This window comes from Ambystoma mexicanum, chromosome 11, assembly GCF_040938575.1.
Source record: "Ambystoma mexicanum isolate Mex_15411 chromosome 11, UKY_AmexF1_1, whole genome shotgun sequence".
Classification (NCBI taxonomy): Eukaryota; Metazoa; Chordata; class Amphibia; order Caudata; family Ambystomatidae; genus Ambystoma; species Ambystoma mexicanum.
The window spans coordinates 910818847-910841764 of record NC_090934.1 but is presented as its reverse complement, the minus strand read 5'-3'; the positions used below and the strand labels follow the sequence as shown (position 1 = coordinate 910841764).

The 22918-nt window shown below is 48.3% G+C and overlaps 1 protein-coding gene across 1 annotated transcript in view; it reads left to right on the top strand.

Moving 5' to 3' along the window:
• The window catches only part of LOC138505067 (mucin-5B-like), a 490455-nt gene that overhangs the window by 219701 nt on the left and 247836 nt on the right, over positions 1 to 22918 (top strand). The window contains exon 12 of the mRNA XM_069625390.1: positions 9990 to 10245. Within this exon, the coding sequence (XP_069481491.1) occupies positions 9990 to 10245 (256 nt within the window). The remainder of the gene's footprint in view (positions 1 to 9989; positions 10246 to 22918) is intronic.

Here is a 22918-nt window from a genome sequence, read left to right as displayed (position 1 = left end):
GATTAAAATAGCCTGTTTTTGTCTCTTTGTGGGGTGGAAATGTTCAGCTGGTGGGAGGATTACATTGGAGATGTCCCTCTGTAAAGTGAACCACTAAAGATTAGATATTATACTTCATAGCCAGATCTCACTAAATGATGGATGGGTGCAGTGCGTAGGAACAGTGTAATATTCTAATAATGTAGTCTAATGTGGTGTAGTTGCTGCTCTGATCAGTGCTCCTGTACAGGGGGATGTGTGTGTTACATGGCTGTCACCACATAAGGTTATGTGACATACTTGTTGCTTGTATATTGCTTTATGGCACAGTAAGGCCATCATGTAGCACTAGTGCTGAAGAGCTGGTGGGGAGCCCTTTTAGTTGCAGGTGACCAGTATTATCCCCCATGTACCTAAAGTTTCTGCATTGCAGGGCCTCTCAACCCCTAATGGTCACACACAGTCAGTTCTATAATAGGGGTCAGTTGGTGACTTTGAAGACACTTCCATGTTAGAGTGGCCATCAGTATGTAGGTTCCTTGCTGAGACTACATTTTCTGAGGCTTCTTTCCAAGCTATCATCAGGCACTGGTACCAAACCTATGAATAATCCTTGGGGTTTTTGGTGACTGCCCCCTCTCAGACAGTTGCTGAGCTCCTCTGGGAATAACCAGCATGTATGCTGCCACCCCTTCTCTATCCACTGTCCTGCAATGCATTGCCTAGTAAGGTTAATAGGTGTCACTAGTGAAATGGGGCAAATGTGAGATTGGGAAATGGTTTGTTGGGACAGGGAAGGACACCTACTAGTTAATATCAATCCTGTAGGTAGTACATGGTGGGTCCCTTATTCCTAGCCTCTATCTAGCAACTCCCCTCTAGAGGCAGGAGTGCACTCGTCTATAAAGGGCTCTCAGCTTGCATGAACCCAAATTGGGGCCTGCAAGCCCAAACCTTTAATGTATTGGATTGTGAACTGCCTCTAACCGAGAGTGCAGTGACGTCATTGAGGCAGCTAGGACCTCAAATTCTAGACGTGTAAAGCGGGAGAGACCCACAGTGGTGATATAGAGAGCATGGTCAAATCAGGATATCACCATGAGATGACTGCCTGATTGCAAAATCGTTGTGACAGATCAACTTCTGGGGTACCAGCGGTCCAGGGACCATCAATCAACCTCACACCTCTTGCACATCAGAAGGGATTCGAACAGATTGGAATACAAGTGGACTGTAAGACCTTCTTGTCCAATTTTTGGTAATGTGGACGGAAAGGCAGGCTTATTTCTTCAAGGTTGTGGATCGTTGGTTAGTCGCAACACAGCAAAAATACAATTATTACCCAATGATAAAAGGGGCTGTCCAGTCAAGGTTGTATACAAATATCTACTTTATTATTACTACAACAGACAGTTCTAGCACACTACAATTACAACCCACTCTGTAAAGGAACACAGATGGCAGACAGTTTCACAAAAGAAAGGGATACACTCTGGATACTGACCGGAGGGTAGTTGGTTAAGCAATGAGTCTTACTGTTCAAGGTTAATTGGGTTCAACACCTGTCACGATTCATGCCCCTGGTCATCATGGCCAAACCAGCCTTTCGGTTGGGGCCAGGTTACAGGCTTCCATTGTGGCCTCAAGGGCCACAAAACACCATCAGGGACTCTCTTGGAGCCAGTCCTGGCGCCTTTGGCGTTATTCTCATACTGTTATGTGAAGGACAACATTTGGATTGGGACTTCAGTCAACATGGAGGCGCTCACATAGCTCGGTTCCAAAGAACTGAGCTATGCGGTCTAGTGTTTCGGGTGTGGCTGGGCCTGGGACTACTTTGCCTGGAACTACTTTACTTGGGCTATATAAGCCACATCCAAACAGCAGCACATGCTTCGCGTTATTCTGCATTTAGCAGCGTAACGCTCACCGTGTCCCGCTCTGATCTCCAGTGTTTCTTGCATCCTGCCACGTGCTGAATCCTCTATCTGGAAGAAGAAGAACACCATTATTCAGTGCTTACTTGTAAGTAGCAGCTTGGCTTTGGTCTTGAATCTTCCATCTTCAAACTACCACCAGCTGCTCACCTGAATCCACGTGATCTGGAGATTCTTGATCACGACGCCGCATCCATCTTCGGAACGCTGCAGCAACCTGAAAAAGACAAAAAGAGATATTATTAGTGAGCGCTCACTCACGGCCACGCAAGGACAACGAAAACCACTTACCAGGTGTAGTCTCTCCTTGATCTCGGAACATCACAGCTGCCTGGAACATCATAACGACCTGCAAAGGAAGAGGCACAGGCACAGCTCAGCAAAAAGAAAAGGCAAGCAAGCGCTACGCACCGCGCATTCACTCACCTTGCTGGGATTCTCATCCTATACAGCACGGCAAAGCCAAAACTCTCCAACTCATCTGAGGGAAAGAAACTAGAGACATTAATAACAACAAAAAGGCAAAAGAGGAAAAGATAAAAGACTGTAAAACAGTAGTACCTACCGCATCAAGCAAATCAGAGTCACAGCAGGCCTGGACCCGAACACGGGGCAACACACCATTGAAGCAACTAGGTCGCAGAACGCCCACACCTTTAACGCGCCTCTGCACAGAGACACAGGACGGAGAGCACACCATAACTAATATTAAGGTCAGGAGAGAGACTAGATTTAAGGGAGGAATTTGAGGCTGAGGGAGGTGGGAATTAATCCAAGCGAGACATTAAAGCCTTACATCCAGTTCTCCTCTATTGCAGGCGCTATCCACGTCCAACACACTATCAAGGGAGAGGGTTTGAGAATGCCAATCTTCCACCCAGGGCTGAGTGGCGTCCCTGTGGATATCAGGTGAACGTAACAGACCAAGGAGAAAGGGTCCTAACTGTCTCTATGGGCCTTCAGAGAAGGACCAGGGGGGCAGAACCACAATGTACCCTGTGCTGAAGAAGTCCTTGGTGGTCAACAGCGTTGAGGCGGTTCCAGGGCACTTTCCAGCCCGTGAGACAGAGTTAGTGGTGGGAGACAGCTTCTGGTACCAGGTGGCAGGTAGTTCGGCAAGCAAGGCTGGATGAACATCTGCAGGTTGTCCGGCGCAGCGGCTCAGGGCCAAGAATCATTGTCTCTATGCTGGTTGGTGGATCTGGAATGCTGGTCAAGGCGCCCCAGATGGCTCTGGCGACTGCGGCATGACAACAGTCAGCGGTGCAGCTGGATGCAGTTCGAGGACTTGACTGTCCTTTAAAAGAGGAATGCTGGATGATGTTTGTGTGACACTCCTTGCTTCTTCGCAGGGCTTGTGTCCTATCAAGGCGGACGGCCCAAAGCTCAGGAGGGTGTTAGCAGGCAATGGCCTTGCCCTATATCCAGAGACTCTCTGGCACTACCCACCTAGGATGCTTGCTGTCAGAACCTATTAGGGAACGCTATGTGCTGGCTGGGTACCGGTTCTGGAGCTTGTGAACAGGTCCTCTGAGTCCGGAATCTCCCTCTGTTCCCTAGGAGATGTTTAGGGGAGGGATCTTGCTTCTCTCTTGGAACTCCTGCCCTTCCTTCATTGGCAGAAGATGTAAGGTAGACTGTACCTTCGGCTTGGGTCCAAATGAGTCCTTCTTCTTACTCCTTGCAAAGTCTTCAGATGATCTGATCCGTGAGAGTCTCAGCCCTCATTTAAAGTCAAATGAGGCCAGGGATTGGTGTAGGCCAATTAATTAATTAATTAATTAATTAATTAATTTGGATCCATACTGAGCATTTGGTGGAATTTGCAAACTTACCAAAGACACTTAAGAACACTTGCCCTTGTCTGAGACAAGGAGAAAGAAGTAGGGAGCCATTGTCTGAGTCGGGGTGGGTTTGGGAAGTCCATCAAATATGCAAAAAACCGCTTGCCTAACAGTTCAGAGCCAATGGATGGCAAACCAGAAGCTCCCTGGGTGCGGAATTCTAAATAGAAGAAGCTGAGCCTGTCGGAGGCGCTTGTGAGACAAACCCAGAAACAGAGAAGAGTGGCAGAAGCCCATACCAGTAATCAGACCCACAAAGAAACGGTCATTGGTGGTCAGATGTAATGACGATGGCCAGTAAAACGACAGAGGACAGGAAGAAAAGTAATCGCCTCTCAGTGGCAACTAAGCAAATATGGCAGAGTAGAGCCAACCATTGCTCAGCAATTGATATTGCACTGACTCATCTCAGCTGGAGGAGACTAGTGTATAATGAAGCTCTCCGGAACCGAGGTTCCAAGACATCAAGAGACTTGCAGGCCGATTCATGGAATTGATGTGCGCCGAAAAAACGGCGCACGCGTGCGAAAACGTGTGATTTGCAGTGAAATAGCAAAAATCGCAGGGCAAGTGCGATTATCGCACAGAAAACATCGCACATCTATTCATGGAAGTCCGTGCACGTGCAAAATGTGGGATGTGCGCTGAAAAAGTGCGCGGCGCACGCTGGCGCACAGGTCATCGAACGCCGTGCGATAAGGCCACAGCGAATTCGCACATAGCGCGGCGCACATAACAAAAGTAGGCGTAACACGGGGCGTCACACGCAGAATGGGGAACAACTCGTGAAAATGTGGGCTTCACGGGGGAAGTACAGGAGGCAAGTGCGCAGAACGCCCACACGCTCGCCTACAACACGTATTCATGGAATCGAATAGGGAAAAACAGCGCACGGCCAAAGACGCGCACAGGCCCATACATGTCCGCCACACAAAAGCAATCGGTAGCGTCCCTGCGCAGGAAAAAAATGTGCGCCAAAGTGCTACATGCGCGAGAAGGCCCACACGCGATCGGGCCTGGGGGAGCGTGTGCGTGTATCTCAGAGGTGCGCGAGAAGTTTCACACGCGATCGGGCCTGCAGGACTGTGTGCGTGTATTTCAGAGGTGCGCAAGATGTTTCACATGCGATCAGGCCTGGGGGAGCGTGTGCGTGTATTTCAGAGGTACGCGAGAAGTTTCACACGCAATTGGGCCTGGGGGAGCGTGTGCATGTATTCCAGAGGTGCGCGAGAAGTTTCTCACACGCGATTGGCCTGGGCGCGTGTATTTCAGAGGTGCGCGAGAAGTTCCACATGCGATCGGGCCTGGGGGAGCATGTGCGTGTATTTCAGAGGTGCGCGAGAAGTTTCACACGCGATTGGCCTGGGCGCGTGTATTTCAGAGGTGCGCGAGAAGTTTCACACGCGATCGGGCCTGGGGGAGCCTGTGCGTGTATTCCAGAGGTGCGCGAGAAGTTTCTCACACGCGATTTGCCTGGGCGTGTGTATTTCAGAGGTGCGCGAGAAGTTCCACACGCGATCGGGCCTGGGGGAGCGTGTGCGTGTATTTCAGAGGTGCGCGTGAAGTTCCACACGCGATTGGCCTGGGCGCGTGTATTTCAGAGGTGCGCGAGAAGTTCCACACGCGATTGGCCTGGGTGCGTGTATTTCAGAGGTGCGCGAGAAGTTCCACACGCGATTGCCCTGGGCGTGTGTATTTCAGGGGTGCGCGAGAAGTTCCACACGCGATTGCCCTGGGCACGTGTATTCCAGAGGTGCGCGAGAAGTTCCACACGCGATTGCCCTGGGCGCGTGTATTTCAGGGGTGCGCGAGAAGTACCACACGCGATTGGCCTGGGCGCGTGTATTTCAGAGGTGCGCGAGAAGTTCCACACGCGATTGGCCTGGGCGCGTGTATTTCAGGGGCTCGCGGGTGGTTTTATGAGCAATCAGGCCTGGGGGAGCGGGGTACGTGTATTTCTGGGGCTTGCGGGTGGTTTCACACGCGATCGGGCCTGGGGGAGCAGGGTACCACTCACCCATCTGCCTTGCGTGTAGAAGAACACGTAGCCAACACCCACCCGCTGTGAAGTGATAGCGTGTGAACCCCAACGCCTGCAAAACACACGCACCTCACCCCACGAAAAGCAACGCCCGTGCGCGATACGTCACAGACGCGCATACGCACTAAGGGCCTTTGGTCCAATGGAATCGCGTATGCGTGCTGACGCGCTTACGCGCTAAGGGCCTTTCCTCGAATTACACGCTGACGTGCAGAATTTTCACGTGCCAAATCACTCCGTATCAAGCTGGCCACGCGTAAGCACACGGAAGACCACGCTCCTGCCCAGAAGGCCGAACTACTGCCCCCCAGAGCCCCGAGCACGCTCCCACCTGCCATCTGCTGCTGCCTGACTGCCTGCTGCCCACGTGCCCTGCCATTTGCTGCCTGCACATCAGCCAGGGGTGCTGTTGCTGTGACCACCCCTGCTGGAACCGAAGACTCCCGACTGGGATTCCATCGCTCCACAGCCCAGCCCCAGGACCCAGTTTCCCACCCACTCCTGCCTCTGGGGTTGTCATGTCGGGCACTGCAACATCTGGCACCACTGACAACCCCCGGCCAGAGAGGCAGAGGGGCCCCAGCTTCAGTGCCACCGAAGTTGGTGTCCTGGTGGAGCAAGTCCTGGGGCAGTATGATGCCCTCTTCGGAAGTTCCCGCGCCGACAAGGAAGGACGAACTCGGATCTGGACTGACATCAACGCGGAGGGGGTGGCAGTCCGCGACTTCCAACATGTCAAGAAGCGCTGGGAGGACTTCAGGTCCAGGACCCTGAACAAGGCCCGGCGCCTGTTGAAGGCAGCGGATGCCAAGGGGCGCCGGGGCCACTTGTCAGAAGATCAGATGAAGGTCCTGGAACGCATATCCCCAGCGCTCCACGTCCAGGTCCTTGAGAGGGAGACCCGTCTGGAGTCGAGCAGTAAGTGTACATGCATCCTGATTGTGAGCTGTGCGTGTGGTGATGTTTCAGTAGTGTGCAGGTTGCACATCTGTTTGTATGGGGTCAAGTATGGGTGGGGGTGTACAGGGCCGTGGGGCTAACACATGCGAGGGCTGTAATGTGTGAGGCATGGATGGTGCTTGTGTTTGTAGGCTTGCATGCCAAATGCAGTTGTGTGGGCACACATGTTTGGATGAATGTGTATGTAAGTAGACATGTCCGTGATGTCACGCATGTATGTTGTTTTCAGCTGCATGTATCAGCACTGTGTACATGTGCATTGGTGTGTATTTGACAAGGGTGCAACAGTGATGCAACAGATGTGACATGGATGCCCATCTGAACACTGCGACACTTGGCAGAGGTGTACACATGCATGCAAGTGTGGTGGTGTGTGTACATGTGTGGTGCACTTCCTGTGTTGCATGTGATGTCTGGCTCAGCTTTGCCTGCTCATGCTGTTGTATGGGTATGGATGGTGCTGGCAGTTGCGATATGGCTGTGGTATGGCTCATGTGTGCGAGTTGAAATGACATGTGTGTTGGGGATTGTGATGGCATGTCTGAGGTTTGCCAATGCCACTCATGTACAACTGTCATGTGTGTATGTGTCCATTCTACAGTGCCCTGATGCCTGTGTTTTATTTCTCCCTGTCTGCAGCGTCAACTGATGAAGAGGGCGGAGAAGGTGCTGTGGAGCACAGCGGCGGGGATCCCACCGCCAGCCGGAGACTCAAGGCCCGGCTCCCCTCCCATGTTGCCATCTCGTCGGGGAGTGAGGAGACTGGTGCCGCGTCCCAGGCCGCAGCTGCCGGGGGGAGGTCCAAGAGGCGGAGGTTGGAGTTGGACTCCTCGGCAGCAGAAGGGGCAGCTGGGACCCCACAGGGCCCAATGGGGGAAGATGGCACGGAGTCATCCAGGTTGGTGGGGGGTTTGGTGGAGGAGGAGGCCGTGCAAGCAACAGAGATGGGGTCTGGAGGTGGGGATCCCACTGCTGCTAGTGGTGCAGTGCAGGACCAGGGACAGGAGGCAGCACAGGCCGCCGCGGAGGTGCCTGTGTGCAATCCTGTCCCTGATCCTGTCCCTGCATCATCTTGCACCAGCAGGGATGCCTACGTCCAGACCCGTTTTCAGGCAGGGGGTGAGCAAACGACAACTGGCCTTCCTCTGCCTTCGGACGTGGGTCCGGGTTGAGCCTATCCTGACTGGTGTGGCGTTGCGTCAACGGGCCATGCGAGGTGACCTGCAGTCTTTTCATGAGGAGACTGCACATGATCTCAAATGGCTCGTTGACCACGTCAGCCTGCTGGGACAGGTCACCCAGGCAGGATTCCTCCGTTTGATGGGGCTTGCTACGACCCCCTCCTCAACTGAACCCCCATACGCGCCAGTCGTCCTCCGTGCCATCTTCCCACCCATCAGTCACCTGGGTGCCCTGTGGAGCTGCCTCTGACGGTGCGGCCAGGCTGGTGGAGGAGGCATCCCTGCCCCCGCCGGGGGGTGGAACTTCTCGCGCACCCCTGAGATACACGCGCCCAGGCCAATCGCGTGTGGAACATCTCGCGCACCCCTGCGATACACGCGCCCAGGCAAATCGCGTGTGGAACTTCTCGCGCACCCCTGTAATACACGCGCCCAGGCCAATCGCGTGTGGAACTTCTCGCGCACCCCTGAAATACACGCGCCCAGGGCAACCGCGTGTTGAACTTCTCGCGCACCTCTGAAATACACGCGCCCAGGCCAATCGCGTGTGGTACTTCTCGCGCATCCCTGAAATACACGCGCCCAGGACAACCGCGTGTGGAACTTCTCGCGCACCTCTGAAATACACGCGCCCAGGCCAATCGCGTGTGGAACTTCTCGCGCACCCCTGAAATACACGCGCCCAGGGCAATCACGTGTGGAACTTCTCGCGCACCCCTGAAATACACGCGCCCAGGCCAATCGCGTGTGGAACTTCTCGCGCACCTCTGAAATACACGCACCCAGGCCAATCGCGTGTGGAACTTCTCGCGCACCCCTGAAATACACGCGCCCAGGCCAATCGCGTGTGGAACTTCTCGCGCACCCCTGAAATACACGTGCCCAGGCCATTCGTGTGTAGAACTTCTCGCGCACCCCTGAAATACACGCGCCCAGGCCATTCGCGTGTAGAACTTCTCGCGCACCCCTGAAATACACGCGCCCAGGCCATTCGCGTGTGGAACTTCTCGCGCACCCCTGAAATACACGCACCCAGGCCATTCGCGTGTAATACTTCTCGCGCACCCCTGAAATACATGCACACGCTCCCCCAGGCCAGATCGCGTGTGAAAATTCTTGCGCACGTGTGTTCCCGGCACCCGTAATACGCGTTCCCCGCTTTGCGTTTGCTGTTTGCCAGTCCAGTAAACTGGTACAGGGTTGGCGCAGCCCTTTGCGATGGTTTTGCGATCTTGATGGCTTTTCCTTGCGCGAGGGCGTTCTTGGGGGCGTAACTGGCGCTGCTGCAGGGTTGCTGCGCCACTCTGCGCCTCGTCTGCTTTTGGAGGCGAGAATCCACGAATACGCTGTGCGCGGAAATTGATTTTATCGTGCGACACTTTTGTGAGGAATTACATGAATCGACCTGATGGTTGGTATTCAGGTTATCAGTGATCCAGAATAAAGGAACCATGGGTGGTTTTTGTTTATGGTCTCAATCCATGTCTGCCTTCCTCACTACAAATTGTTGTTGTAATTGAACTCAGGGGACAAAGACTTAAGCAGAGCTGTATGAGTATTCAGTACCCTTATTTAGTTCTCTTGCCATTCACCATCTTTCAAAGAGAAGCATCCATTCTGATTTGAGCTGCTCCTTAGCCCAAGTCAATTTGTTGAACAATAAAACCATACTTATTTTGACAATTTCATCTCAAGGTCTCTGCTCGATCACACTCTGTGTGACAGAATTCTGATAACTTTGGGGAAACAGCTCTATGATTTGGATACATCTATAGAGCCCAGAGCTGTACAATCAAAGGTGCAGGAGGATGAGAGATGAAAGAGGAAAGGGGAAAAGAAAGTACAATGAGGTTGAAGTGGGCCAAAACCCATGTGCCAAACTTTATTGCCCACCATCTGAAAATAGATAGATCCCTGGAATGGCTGTGGTATGTTCATATGAATCAATATGTAAATGCTGGGCAGGATTGGAATCTTCTGTTCTTAGTTGTCTAACCTCTGGAATTCAGGTTTATATAAATATAATTAATTTCTGCTTCATTAAAAGACAAATACACCAGCAACTGCCCAGAATCCCAGACGTACCGCTACATCATCAGCAGCAGTCAGGCTACCTGTCGATCCCGCAGCGAGCGTGATATCACATCCAGCATCAAATTTGTTCCTGTGGATGGCTGCACCTGCCAAGATGGGGCCTTGATGGATGACACTGGCAAATGTGTGCCCTTAGGTTCTTGTCCTTGCTACTACAAGATGTCTGCCATGCCGTCCGGGGAGGTCATTCGAGAAAGTGGCATAATGTGGTAAGTCCCCAGGAAGGGAATGATGACATTTTTCTGTTTACTTTTGCTACAGTTTTCTTCAATACAGACTATTTTCCTGCATGGCCATTAAGAGAATACGTTTTTTACAGATCGAAGAAAAAATAATAGTTACATTTCATGGCGTGAAGCAGAAAGACATAGGGCCTCATTACGAGGAGGGCGGTAAGGGGTTAAAGGTGCCGGTAAAGGTGCTGGAGCCGTCAACCCCTTACCGCCCTATTATGAGTCTGCTCACGGGAACCCGCTAAGGATGCCTGATAAAACCGTTATTAACAGGCCCATTGTTAGCATCCTCTCCATTCCCATTGAGCCCTATGGGGGCTCAAATGGGGAGGGGTTCCTTGAATGAGGAATTACAGGGCCCTCCAAGGTCGTAATAGCCTGGCAATTCGTCATTCAAGGAATCCAGACCCGGTACCCGGTAAGGGGGTAGCCATGCCATGACCCCCATAGTTTGCTAGTGTTGAATGCTGGTGGAATGTGGCTACAGTAAACTATGTATAAACATTGTTTAGGGATTGTAGGTAATAAGACGTTATCCCGTAAGAGATAACCAGGTACAGTTTGAAAAGATGTTTTTGAGTCTGTATTGGCATGATATGTATTTTATATTTTTACTCCATCTATTCTAAGGCGGGAAATATAACACTGAAATGCAGAAGAGCTCTGTCCAATAAATGCAGAAGCCTATGTATTAGGGGCATGTCATCCATAAGGGAGGGAGTTGAGCCGCAGTTCCTCTCAATTTGAAAAAACGTAAGGTCACACTACATTAGAAAATAGCACATGATCTCCTGAATTCACCTTAAGTTGCCAGTGCTGTGGCTTCTCCAGCCGCAGTGACCGGTGGTGTCCCACAAGCCTCTTGTATGTCCCCCACACTGTACAATCTATTCACCAAGCCCTATTTGACCTGCTTGACGACAAAGGCATTTCCTATACCAAGTATGCGGATGACACGCAAATCCTTCTGCCTCTGACAGGAAACTACACAACAGATTTAGCCAACCTACATTCTTCCATATTGTCCGGCATGGATGGCTACCCACCATCTTTATCTTAAACGACCAAAAGACCGAAATACTGTTATTACAGAACTCACTCGGCAAACTCGACCAGTTTTACAAATCCTTCGCCATAGATGGCTTCACCATCCAAACCTCCAGTAATGTCAAGACACTGGGCGTCTACCTCAATGCCACTGTTTCCTTATCCAGACAAGTCAACGCCATTGCCTCATCCACTGTGCATACGTCCAAGTTAATCAACACCTGTAAACCCTCACTATCCACAGAAAGTTGTATCACCATAGCGAGAGCTCTCATAGTCTCTAGGCTTAACTACTGCAATGCTCTATTCACTGAAACGTCCTCTCGTAACATTAAAAAATGCAACTCAAACAAAACAATGCCCTCAGAGCTGCCCTCAACATCCACAAAAGGGACCACATTTCAGCAGCAAGAAATAGGGTAGATTGGCTGCCAGTCCGTGAACACATCGGGCCTCATTACACGGATGGCGGTAGGGATTTACCGGTACCGGTAAAATACCGGTACCGGTAAATCCCTACCGCCTTACTACGAGGTCCCTTTGCGGGTTGGGGGATTTAACGCCTGCTTTTTGCAGGCGTTAAAATCCAACCCGCTAAGGGACCTCAGAGCTAATTACGGCACCGCAAAATTGCAGTGCCGTAATTAGCGCCTTCCCCATTCCCATAGAGCCCTATGGGGCAGAAATGGGAATGGGGAAAGCCAATGGCGGAAGGGGGATTTACCGCCCCTCCAACCTTGGAATGGGGCGGTAAATTCCCTTTCCGCCAAGACGGTGCCGGTATTTTACCGGCATGAGCCATGGCGCTAATAGCGCCTGGCTCACCGCCTACCGGGTAATGAGGCCCATCATCTTCAAATCCCTTGCTATCATGCACAAATGCCTCACTAACTCGCCCCCCCAAGAAACCTCTCTCAGCAATGTGCAAAATCACACTCCTATAGGCCAACCTACTCCAAATACTCTCATCAACTCTGTATACTTCAAGCCACAAATAGCTGAACGCCATAATTGTATTATAATTACACTGTCTCTCTTATGTCTTCTGTAACCATCGCCCTGATGCTCCTGTGCCTGGCACGCTTAACAAATGCACAAATAAATACATAAATAAATGTGCTTGTACACATCTTTATTTGCAAGAAAAGGGAACCCTCCACACTGGCGGCTAATGGTGGACTTGGATTTGAGAGGTTTGCTGATCCTATCCAGAGCTTGATGATGCTAGAAGATTCGGGGGTAGTGAAGGGATGACAACAATGTCAGCAAGATCTTGATAGTTTCACACTGTACATGACATATCATTGCCCGCAGTAAATCACCAGGCCATTTTCACAACACAAATAATATTTCCTCCAAACCCCTTTATCCACTTTTTACATCTTTAGAACCTGTGTTTTAATGCTCTAATGCTGTGGGTGTATGGAATATAATCCAATAACTACTATGCACTTTGATAGGTGTGAATTTTCACACCCTTAGATTCCAGCCCTAACCTATGTGATCTAGTCATTTTATTTATTATATTTCATACATGTTTGTATTTTATTATAAATCTTAAATTATTTTTAAAATGTCACCTTTAAATGAAGCAGTTCTTTCCACTGCATTATTCAAATGTGCTGATTATAATATTATAGCATATTGCTCTATCATATCAGCACTTCGATCCATGGATCGTGCTTGGCATTTATCACAAAATGCCTGCAAACAAATAACACTGTAGTCATTAAACTCTTTTGAAAAACGTATTTACATTTCACAATTTCTTAAATTAGTGTATCATTGTGGGGAGGCAGCCTTACGAGATTATGGCCTGTGCCGTGATCTCGCAAGACTGCTATGCGGATGTAGGAGGTTTCCCGCGTGAAGCGCAGGGAGAGAAGGGAGTGACTGCCGGAGGAACAAGACATTTCCCGGCGCTCCTCCTTAGTGAAGGCTTCTGCATTCCTGATTATAAGGCTGCAGTATAAAGACCAACATTTAAATAACATTGTCTTCCCTGTAGTGAAGCAACTATAGAACATAGACTGATGGACAATTCGCAGAATTGTGAAAAGATTTTCAAGTAAAGAGAATATAGTGCTGCACCGACTGAAGTTTTATACCAGGAGACAAGAAAATGCTGAGCCAGTTGATGATTATGTCACCTGCATAAGAGAATTAGCTACATTGTGTGGGTTTGGCGACAATATGGAGAACATGATTTGTAACATGTTGGTGGTAAATATCAACTGCAGGAAGGTGCCGGACAAATATATTCTAGAAAAAGAGTTGAACTTAGAAAAGGCCATCCAAGTCAACAGAGCAGAGGAAGAGACTTTGTGCAAGCACAAGGAAATGGCGGGAACTGCGCTGGGCACAGATCTAATGGGCAGTGTGACAAATCCAGAAGAGACTTCTTTGACAACAGAGGGGGAAAGAAGAGAGAGGAACTGAAATGTCACAGATGTACGAGCACACTACACCTAGCTAATGACAAGGAATGTCCTGCAAGTAGCAAAGAATGCTCGAACTGCAGGAGATTCAGTCACTTTGCGATAGCCTGCAAATGGAGGGGAAAGAAGGCCACCTACATTGAAGGTGAGGGCCAATACGAGCAGAGATGAGGATGATAGGCCCACTGTCATCATGGTAAACAGCTCAAGAGTAAGAAGGGAGAAACCACATTGCATAATAAAGTGGACGCTAAGGAGACTTGAGTGATGACGTACTTGGGATCTGATTTGACCATCCTGCCCATTCAAACATACAAAGACATGGTGGGACGGTGTCAAGGAGAGGTCAGAAGAAACAGGCACAAACCCACAGTGTTTGGTGGAGCGTCGGTGGACCTCACAGTGTTTGGTGGAGCGTCGGTAGACCTCTTGGATCCCAGCACCGACGTTCAAGTACTCTCGATTAAATATGGAGTAGGGTCAGTCTCGAGAGAGAATTTCACAGCCCTGTTTTCTGAAGTGCCAGGCAAAATAAAAAAACTATGTCCACAAAATCCACGTGAAGCCTAATGCAGCTCCGGTTAAACACAAAGTAAGGCCTGTACCAGCAACTGCAAGAAGAGCTTTGCAAGCTCAACTACTCAACTAATGAAAATGTTTAAGAAGGTACATAGAGACACTGGAATCCTCTGAGTGGCAGAGCCCATGGTACTGATCAAGAAACAGCAATCCAATGATATCCGAGTATGCATCGACCTCTGCAGCCTGAACATGGGGGTGATAACGGACAGTGACCCACTGGGCAGTATTAACAAACTCATTCTTATGATGAAAGAAGCTAATTTGTTCTCGAAAGTAGATGGGATACATATCACCAGATAAGTCTACACAGAGAGTCCAGACCTCTTACAGCATTCATCATGCCCTTAGGCACTTATCAATACACCTGCATGCACTTTTGGGTTGTCATCAACTGCGTCAGCATTCCAAAGGATGATGGACTCCCTATTGTGCTCCTTGGTAAACGTGTCATACTTTAAGGATGACATCCTTACCTATGCAGAAGAGGCTGAGATCCACGCTAGAGTTTTGAGGGCAGTGCTGTAGAAACTTCAAGATGCAGGAATATGCCTGAGATATGAAAAAAGTGTAAGATAAATGTACAGGATGTTGAGTATCTGGGGTACAAAATTTCAAAGGATGGTGTCAGTCCCAAGAAGAATCTGTTACGAGCCATAGTTAAGAGTACTATGCGAAGTATGTACCGCACTTTTCAGAGAAAACGGCCCCATTTAGAGCTACTTAGGAAAGGGGCAGTTTACGAATGGTGTGAAGAACATAAGACGGCTTTTGAAGAGGTTAAGAGGAGGATAGTAAATGCTCCCTGTCTTAAACCGTTCAACTGAAAGTGTGAAACGTATATCACCACTGATGCCATTGCCTACGGGTTGGAAGCCACACTGATCAGAAGAAAGGGGATGTCAAGCCAGTGGTGGCATTTGCATCTAAAGCACTCTCTGAAGCTGAAGAAAATTACTGCACTGTCAAAAAAAGAGATGCTAGCATGTGCATGGGCGGTTGAGTATTTTCGGATATACGTGTGGGGTACGAAGTTTCACCTGGTCACAGACCATAAACCCATAATTCACATGTTGAACCCAGGGGGTATGAAGACGTCCACTGGCTAGGATAGCTGCCAAACTGCAAGAATACACCTATGAATAATGCATATAGCTAGATGTAAGAATCCGCAAGCAGGCTGCACATCGCGCCTGGTGGAGCATGGAGAGCCAGTCTCTACGTTCCTTCAAGATGAATGTGCAGTAGCATCAGTGGGTGATCTGAGAAGCTGTGAATTCTTAGAAAGGAGCGAAAGCCACTGGAGGGAAGAACTAGTCAAAGATGCGACCATGGGAAAAGTTGCTGACTAGGCTAGGAATGGGTGGCCCAGTGAAAGGACGATTCCCGAAGGACTGAGACCATAATGGAAAGTGAGTGAAGACATTTGTGAAGCCGAGGGGTTATTGAAGAGAGGGTAGCAAGCAATACTTCCCATGGGTATGCAGAAAGTAATTCTATGCAGGGCACACTCAGGACATCTTGGCGGAAATAAGACCGGTGAAGAGTGTGAGAATCGTATCAGTGGCCGTACATGGATCAGGACACCAAGATAATGACTGAAAGTTGCAACAAGTGCATGAACAGTCACAAGAGGCTCAAAGTGCGGCAAGCGCTGTTGATTCCCACCAAGATTCCTGCAGGTGTGTTGCACAAGTTAGGCCTGGATTTCATTGGTCCCCTTGAGTCGATGTCACCTGACCCCATATATGGAGTGTTGATGGTAGACTACCTGTCCAAGTGGGTAGAGGTAGAATTCGTACCCAACATCACCACGGCTACCATCATAGAAGTATTGAACGAGATCTTTCAGAGGTAAGGCCTACCTAAAGAGATAGTACCAGGCAACCGTGTCCAGCTCATTTCAAGAGAAATTGAAGAATTCCTGCTTGATCATAATATCAGGCAAATCAAGGCTCGCCTCTATCATCCCCAGGCTAATGGATTTGTCGAAAGGACAAATAGGTTCATAAAAGGAGCCTTACTATTAGCTAAGGCCTTAGGGATGGACCCTTACAAAACAGCCAAAGAAGTGAAAGCATCTCATCTCCTAACCCCGAATGCAGTTACCAAGGTGTCGCCCTTTCAGCTACTGAGGGGGAGGAGGGCCGCTTTCACTGTGGTGCCCCCTTGTTTATCCAAGGTGAAACAGGATGACATTGTCAACATGAAAGATGTTGTCTGGAGAATCCAGAAGAGTAAAGACCCGATGAAAATACAAATGGACACCTGCAGAGCGGTCCGGAGAACAGGGTAAATGAAGGGGACATAGTGAAAATAAAATTGCCTCACAAACAACAGGATCCGGGTACAGCGTTCCAGTGGTGGTCAGAGAAAAGTGTACATTCAGGAAGCGACGTGCCAAGTTGGACGAACAGATCACTACAGAACCATTGTCAGAAGTTCCAGAACTGCAACAAGATCAAAAGACTGTGGATAGAGAGAGCAGTCCATGAGAGAGTTGGGAGGAGAGAGATACCAGAACTACCGTCCAGAAAGAAAGAGAAATGCAGGGTGAAATAGCCTTGTCACTGCCTCCAGAGGAAGAAGTGGAACAGAGACTAGACACCTAAGACCGGTGCTGGGTGAGAGCCGTCCCCAGCGTGAAAAGAGAAAGCCAACAAGGTATCAAGACTTTGTGATGGTGTAGTACCAGACTGCTCAACTGAAGGAGGTATTTGGGGACACAGCATTGCGAGATCACAGCGAGTCTGCTATGCAGATGTAGGAGGTTTCCCACACGAGTGCAGGGAGAGAATCAAGCGACCGCCGGAGGAACAAGATGCTTCCTGGCACTCCTCTTGAGTGAAGGCTTCTGCCTTCCCGATTATAAGGATACAGTTACAAGTCATGGACTGATGAACAATTATACTTATGGTAAAAGTGTTGATTTATGTGCTTGATTGTGAAGCAACAATAACTCACTTCACTCATCATGCTGTGTTGTGTTATAAGTGTAGCCTCAACAATCATGTTGTGGCTTTGTAATATATACTCAAATTTCTCACTAGTTTTTAATTCCTGTAACTCAATTTAATTCGATGACAAGTAATATTTGTGCTCTGTGACCTAAAGAAAACAAAAGTCTGGTGAGCGTGTTAATACGCCATTGTCTCTGTGCTTTCTTCCTACGTTATCTAGGTTTGTATCTACCATCTTGGAATTGTTCTAATTTCACATTACATTTTAGTCTTTTGTTATGCACCATTTGCTATTTATATCCCAGTATCCTGTCTGATTGGGGTAGTCTTGGGAGCCTAGTGCCAGAAGGGGTTGATTAGCTTGGGTGTGAGTTGGCAAATTCAACCACATAGCAGAGCTAGCTATGGACATATTTAAATACAAGGGAAATTCATTTGAATACAGAGTCATTTAGCAGCCTGCGTGTTAGGTGGGGAACAGTTAGGCAAGGATTATTTAATTTTGTAGAGTGTGGGTAGCACATTTCTGTGCAATGTTAAAAAGAGCACAGGTGTGGAGTAGGGAGTACCAGTAGGAGGATAGAGAAATAAACTAGTGTATGGCGGACCAGTTCTGATCCACACTTACAGGTAAGCCAGTACTTTTTCTCTAAAATTCACTTCATTTGAGTTCCTAACAAATCTAGCATGGCACAGATGTATTTTTAATGCACATGATACCTTCTAATTAGTGACTGTAAAATATATGCAATGTACATGCCCATGATCAAATATCTACTTCATAAACAGGAGTGTGGTTCTTTATCAACGTGGGCCATCTAAACGCTTCTAGAACTAAGTGCATCTAACAATTCGGCTGAACTCTTTAAAATCTGCAAGGAGCTGGCCAACCCTGCTGCAGTCTATACCTCTCCTGTCTCCTCCCAGGCCCTCTGTAGGGCACTGGCCTCTCACTTCATTTCTAAAACTCAGGACATCCTGTCCTCACTCTCCTCCCATCACCTCCCCCCCTCTATTCCCTGCCCATCCTCTGGCCCTTCTGCAGCCATCCCTCCTCTCTCCTTCTCTGCCTTTCCCCTTTTTTCCGCTGATGAGGTTTTGAGACAAGTCCGATCTATGAAAGTCTCGTCAGCACACGTCCACCCCTGCTCCTCCAAAACTATTAAGGACCACATCGACTCCTTGGCTCCTGCCCTTGCTGACTTCTGCAATCACTCCTTCGCCTCTGGAGTCTTCCCATCCCCTCTCAAGCACTCCCTTGTGCATCCCCTTCTTAAGAAACCCTCTTCCGACTCGTCATGCCCAGCTAACTATCGCCCTATCTCTATCACTCCTTTCCTGGGCAAGCTCCTGGCATAATGTGGTAAGTCCTCAGGAAGGGTATGATGACATTTCTGTTTAGTTTTGCTACAGTTTTCTTCAATACAGACTATTTTCCTGCATGGCCATTAAGAGCATAAGTTTTTTACAGATCGAAGAAAAAATAATAGTTACATTTCATGGCGTGAAGCAGAAAGACATAGGGCCTCATTACGAGGAGGGCGGTAAGGGGTTAAAGGCGCCGGTAAAGGTGCCGGAGCCGTCAACCCCTTACCGCCCTATTATGAGTCTGCTCACGGGAACCCGCTAAGGATGCCTGGTAAAACCGTTATTAACAGGCCCATTGTTAGCATCCTCTCCATTCCCACTGAGCCCTATGGGGGCTCAAATGGGGAGGGGTTCCTTGAATGAGGAATTACAGGGCCCTCCAAGGTCATAATAGCCTGGCAATTCCTCATTCAAGGAATCCAGACCCGGTACCCGGTAAGGGGGTAGCCATGCCATGACCCCCATAGCTTGCTAGTGTTGAATGCTGGTGGAATGTGGCTACAGTAAACTATGTATAAACATTGTTTAGGGATTGTAGGTAATAAGACGTCATACCGTAAGAGATAACCAGGTACAGTTTGAAAAGATGTTTTTGAGTCTGTATTGGCATGATATGTATTTTATATTTTTACTCCATCTATTCTAAGGCGGGAAATATAACACTGAAATGCAGAAGAGCTCTGTCCAATAAATGCAGAAGCCTATGTATTAGGGGCATGTCATCCATAAGGGAGGGAGTTGAGCCGCAGTTCCTCTCAATTTGAAAAAAACGTAAGGTCACACTACATTAGAAAATAGCACATGATCTCCTGAATTCACCTTAAGTTGCCAGAGCTGTGGCTTCTCCAGCCGCAGTGACCGGTGGTGTCCCACAAGCCTCTTGTATGTCCCCCACACTGTACAATCTATTCACCAAGCCCTATTTGACCTGCTTGACGACAAAGGCATTTCCTATACCAAGTATGCGGATGACACGCAAATCCTTCTGCCTCTGACAGGAAACTACACAACAGATTTAGCCAACCTACATTCTTCCATATTGTCCGGCATGGATGGCTACCCACCATCTTTGTCTTAAACGACCAAAAGACCGAAATACTGTTATTACAGAACTCACTCGGCAAACTCGACCAGTTTTACAAATCCTTCACCATAGATGGCTTCACCATCCAAACCTCCAGTAATGTCAAGACACTGGGCGTCTACCTCAATGCCACTGTTTCCTTATCCAGACAAGTCAACGCCATTGCCTCATCCACTGTGGATACGTCCAAGTTAATCAACGCCTGTAAACCCTCACTATCCACAGAAAGTTGTATCACCATAGCGAGAGCTCTCATAGTCTCTAGGCTTAACTACTGCAATGCTCTATTCACTGAAACGTCCTCTCGTAACATTAAAAGATGTAACTCATACAAAACAATGCCCTCAGAGCTGCCCTCAACATCCACAAAAGGGACCACATTTCAGCAGCAAGAAATAGGGTAGATTGGCTGCCAGTCCGTGAACACATCGGGCCTCATTACACGGATGGCGGTAGGGATTTACCGGTACCGGTAAAATACCGGTACCGGTAAATCCCTACCGCCTTACTACGAGGTACCTTTGCGGGTTGGGGGATTTAACGCCTGCTTTTTGCAGGCGTTAAAATCCAACCCGCTAAGGGACCTCAGAGCTAATTACGGCACCGCAAAATTGCTGTGCCGTAATTAGCGCCTTCCCCATTCCCATAGAGCCCTATGGGGCAGAAATGGGAATGGGGAAGGGCAATGGCGGAAGGGGGATTTACCGCCCCTCCAAGCTTGGAATGGGGCAGTAAATCCCCTTTCCGCCAAGACGGTGCCGGTATTTTACCGGCATGAGCCATGGCGCTAATAGCACCTGGCTCACCGCCTACCGGGTAATGAGGCCCATCATCTTCAAATCCCTTGCTATCATGCACAAATGCCTCACTAACTCGCCCCCAAGAAACCTCTCTCAGCAATGTGCAAAATCACCCTCCTATAGGCCAACCTACTCCAAATACTCTCATCAACTCTGTATACTTCAAGCCACAAATAGCTGAACGCCATAATTGTATTATAATTACACTGTCTCTCTTATGTCTTCTGTAACCATCGCCCTGATGCTCCTGTGCCTGGCACGCTTAACAAATGCACAAATAAATACATAAATAAATGTGCTTGTACACATCTTTATTTGCAAGAAAAGGGAACCCTCCACACTGGCGGCTAATGGTGGACTTGGATTTGAGAGGTTTGCTGATCCTATCCAGAGCTTGATGATGCTAGAAGATTCGGGGGTGGTGAAGGGATGACAACAATGTCAGCAGGATCTTGATAGTTTCACACTGTACATGACATATCATTGCCCGCAGTAAATCACCAGGCCATTTTCACAACACAAATAATATTTCCTCCAAACCCCTTTATCCACTTTTTACATCTTTAGAACCTGTGTTTTAATGCTCTAGTGCTGTGGGTGTATGGAATATAATCCAATAACTACTATGCACTTTGATAGGTGTGAATTTTCACACCCTTAGATTCCAGCCCTAACCTATGTGATCTAGTCATTTTATTTATTATATTTCATACATGTTTGTATTTTATTATAAATCTTAAATTATTTTCAAAATGTCACCTTTAAATGAAGCAGTTCTTTCCACTGCATTATTCAAATGTGCTGATTATAATATTATAGCATATTGCTCTATCATATCAGCACTTCGATCCATGGATCGTGCTTGGCATTTATCACAAAATGCCTGCAAACAAATAACACTGTAGTCATTAAACTCTTTTGAAAAACGTATTTACATTTCACAATTTCTTAAATTAGTGTATCATTGTGGGGAGGCAGCCTTACGAGATTATGGCCTGTGCCGTGATCTCGCAAGACTGCTATGCGGATGTAGGAGGTTTCCCGCGTGAAGCGCAGGGAGAGAAGGGAGTGACTGCCGGAGGAACAAGACATTTCCCGGCGCTCCTCCTTAGTGAAGGCTTCTGCCTTCCTGATTATAAGGCTGCAGTATAAAGACCAACATTTAAATAACATTGTCTTCCCTGTAGTGAAGCAACTATAGAACATAGACTGATGGACAATTCGCAGAATTGTGAAAAGATTTTCAAGTAAAGAGAATATAGTGCTGCACCGACTGAAGTTTTATACCAGGAAACAAGAAAATGCTGAGCCAGTTGATGATTATGTCACCTGCATAAGAGAATAAGCTACATTGTGTGGGTTTGGCGACAATATGGAGAACATGATTTGTAACATGTTGGTGGTAAATATCAACTGCAGGAAGGTGCCGGACAAATATATTCTAGAAAAAGAGTTGAACTTAGAAAAGGCCATCCAAGTCAACAGAGCAGAGGAAGAGACTTTGTGCAAGCACAAGGAAATGGCGGGAACTGCGCTGGGCACAGATCTAATGGGCAGTGTGACAAATCCAGAAGAGACTTCTTTGACAACAGAGGGGGAAAGAAGAGAGAGGAACTGAAATGTCACAGATGTACGAGCACACTACACCTAGCTAATGACAAGGAATGTCCTGCAAGTAGCAAAGAATGCTCGAACTGCAGGAGATTCAGTCACTTTGCGATAGCCTGCAAATGGAGGGGAAAGAAGGCCACCTACATTGAAGGTGAGGGCCAATACGAGCAGAGATGAGGATGATAGGCCCACTGTCATCATGGTAAACAGCTCAAGAGTAAGAAGGGAGAAACCACATTGCATAATAAAGTGGACGCTAAGGAGACTTGAGTGATGACGTACTTGGGATCTGATTTGACAATCCTGCCCATTCAAACATACAAAGACATGGTGGGACGGTGTCAAGGAGAGGTCAGAAGAAACAGGCACAAACCCACAGTGTTTGGTGGAGCGTCGGTGGACCTCACAGTGTTTGGTGGAGCGTCGGTAGACCTCTTGGATCCCAGCACCGACGTTCAAGTACTCTCGATTAAATATGGAGTAGGGTCAGTCTCGAGAGAGAATTTCACAGCCCTGTTTTCTGAAGTGCCAGGCAAAATAAAAAAACTATGTCCACAAAATCCACGTGAAGCCTAATGCAGCTCCGGTTAAACACAAAGTAAGGCCTGTACCAGCAACTGCAAGAAGAGCTTTGCAAGCTCAACTACTCAACTAATGAAAATGTTTAAGAAGGTACATAGAGACACTGGAATCCTCTGAGTGGCAGAGCCCATGGTACTGATCAAGAAACAGCAATCCAATGATATCCGAGTGTGCATCGAC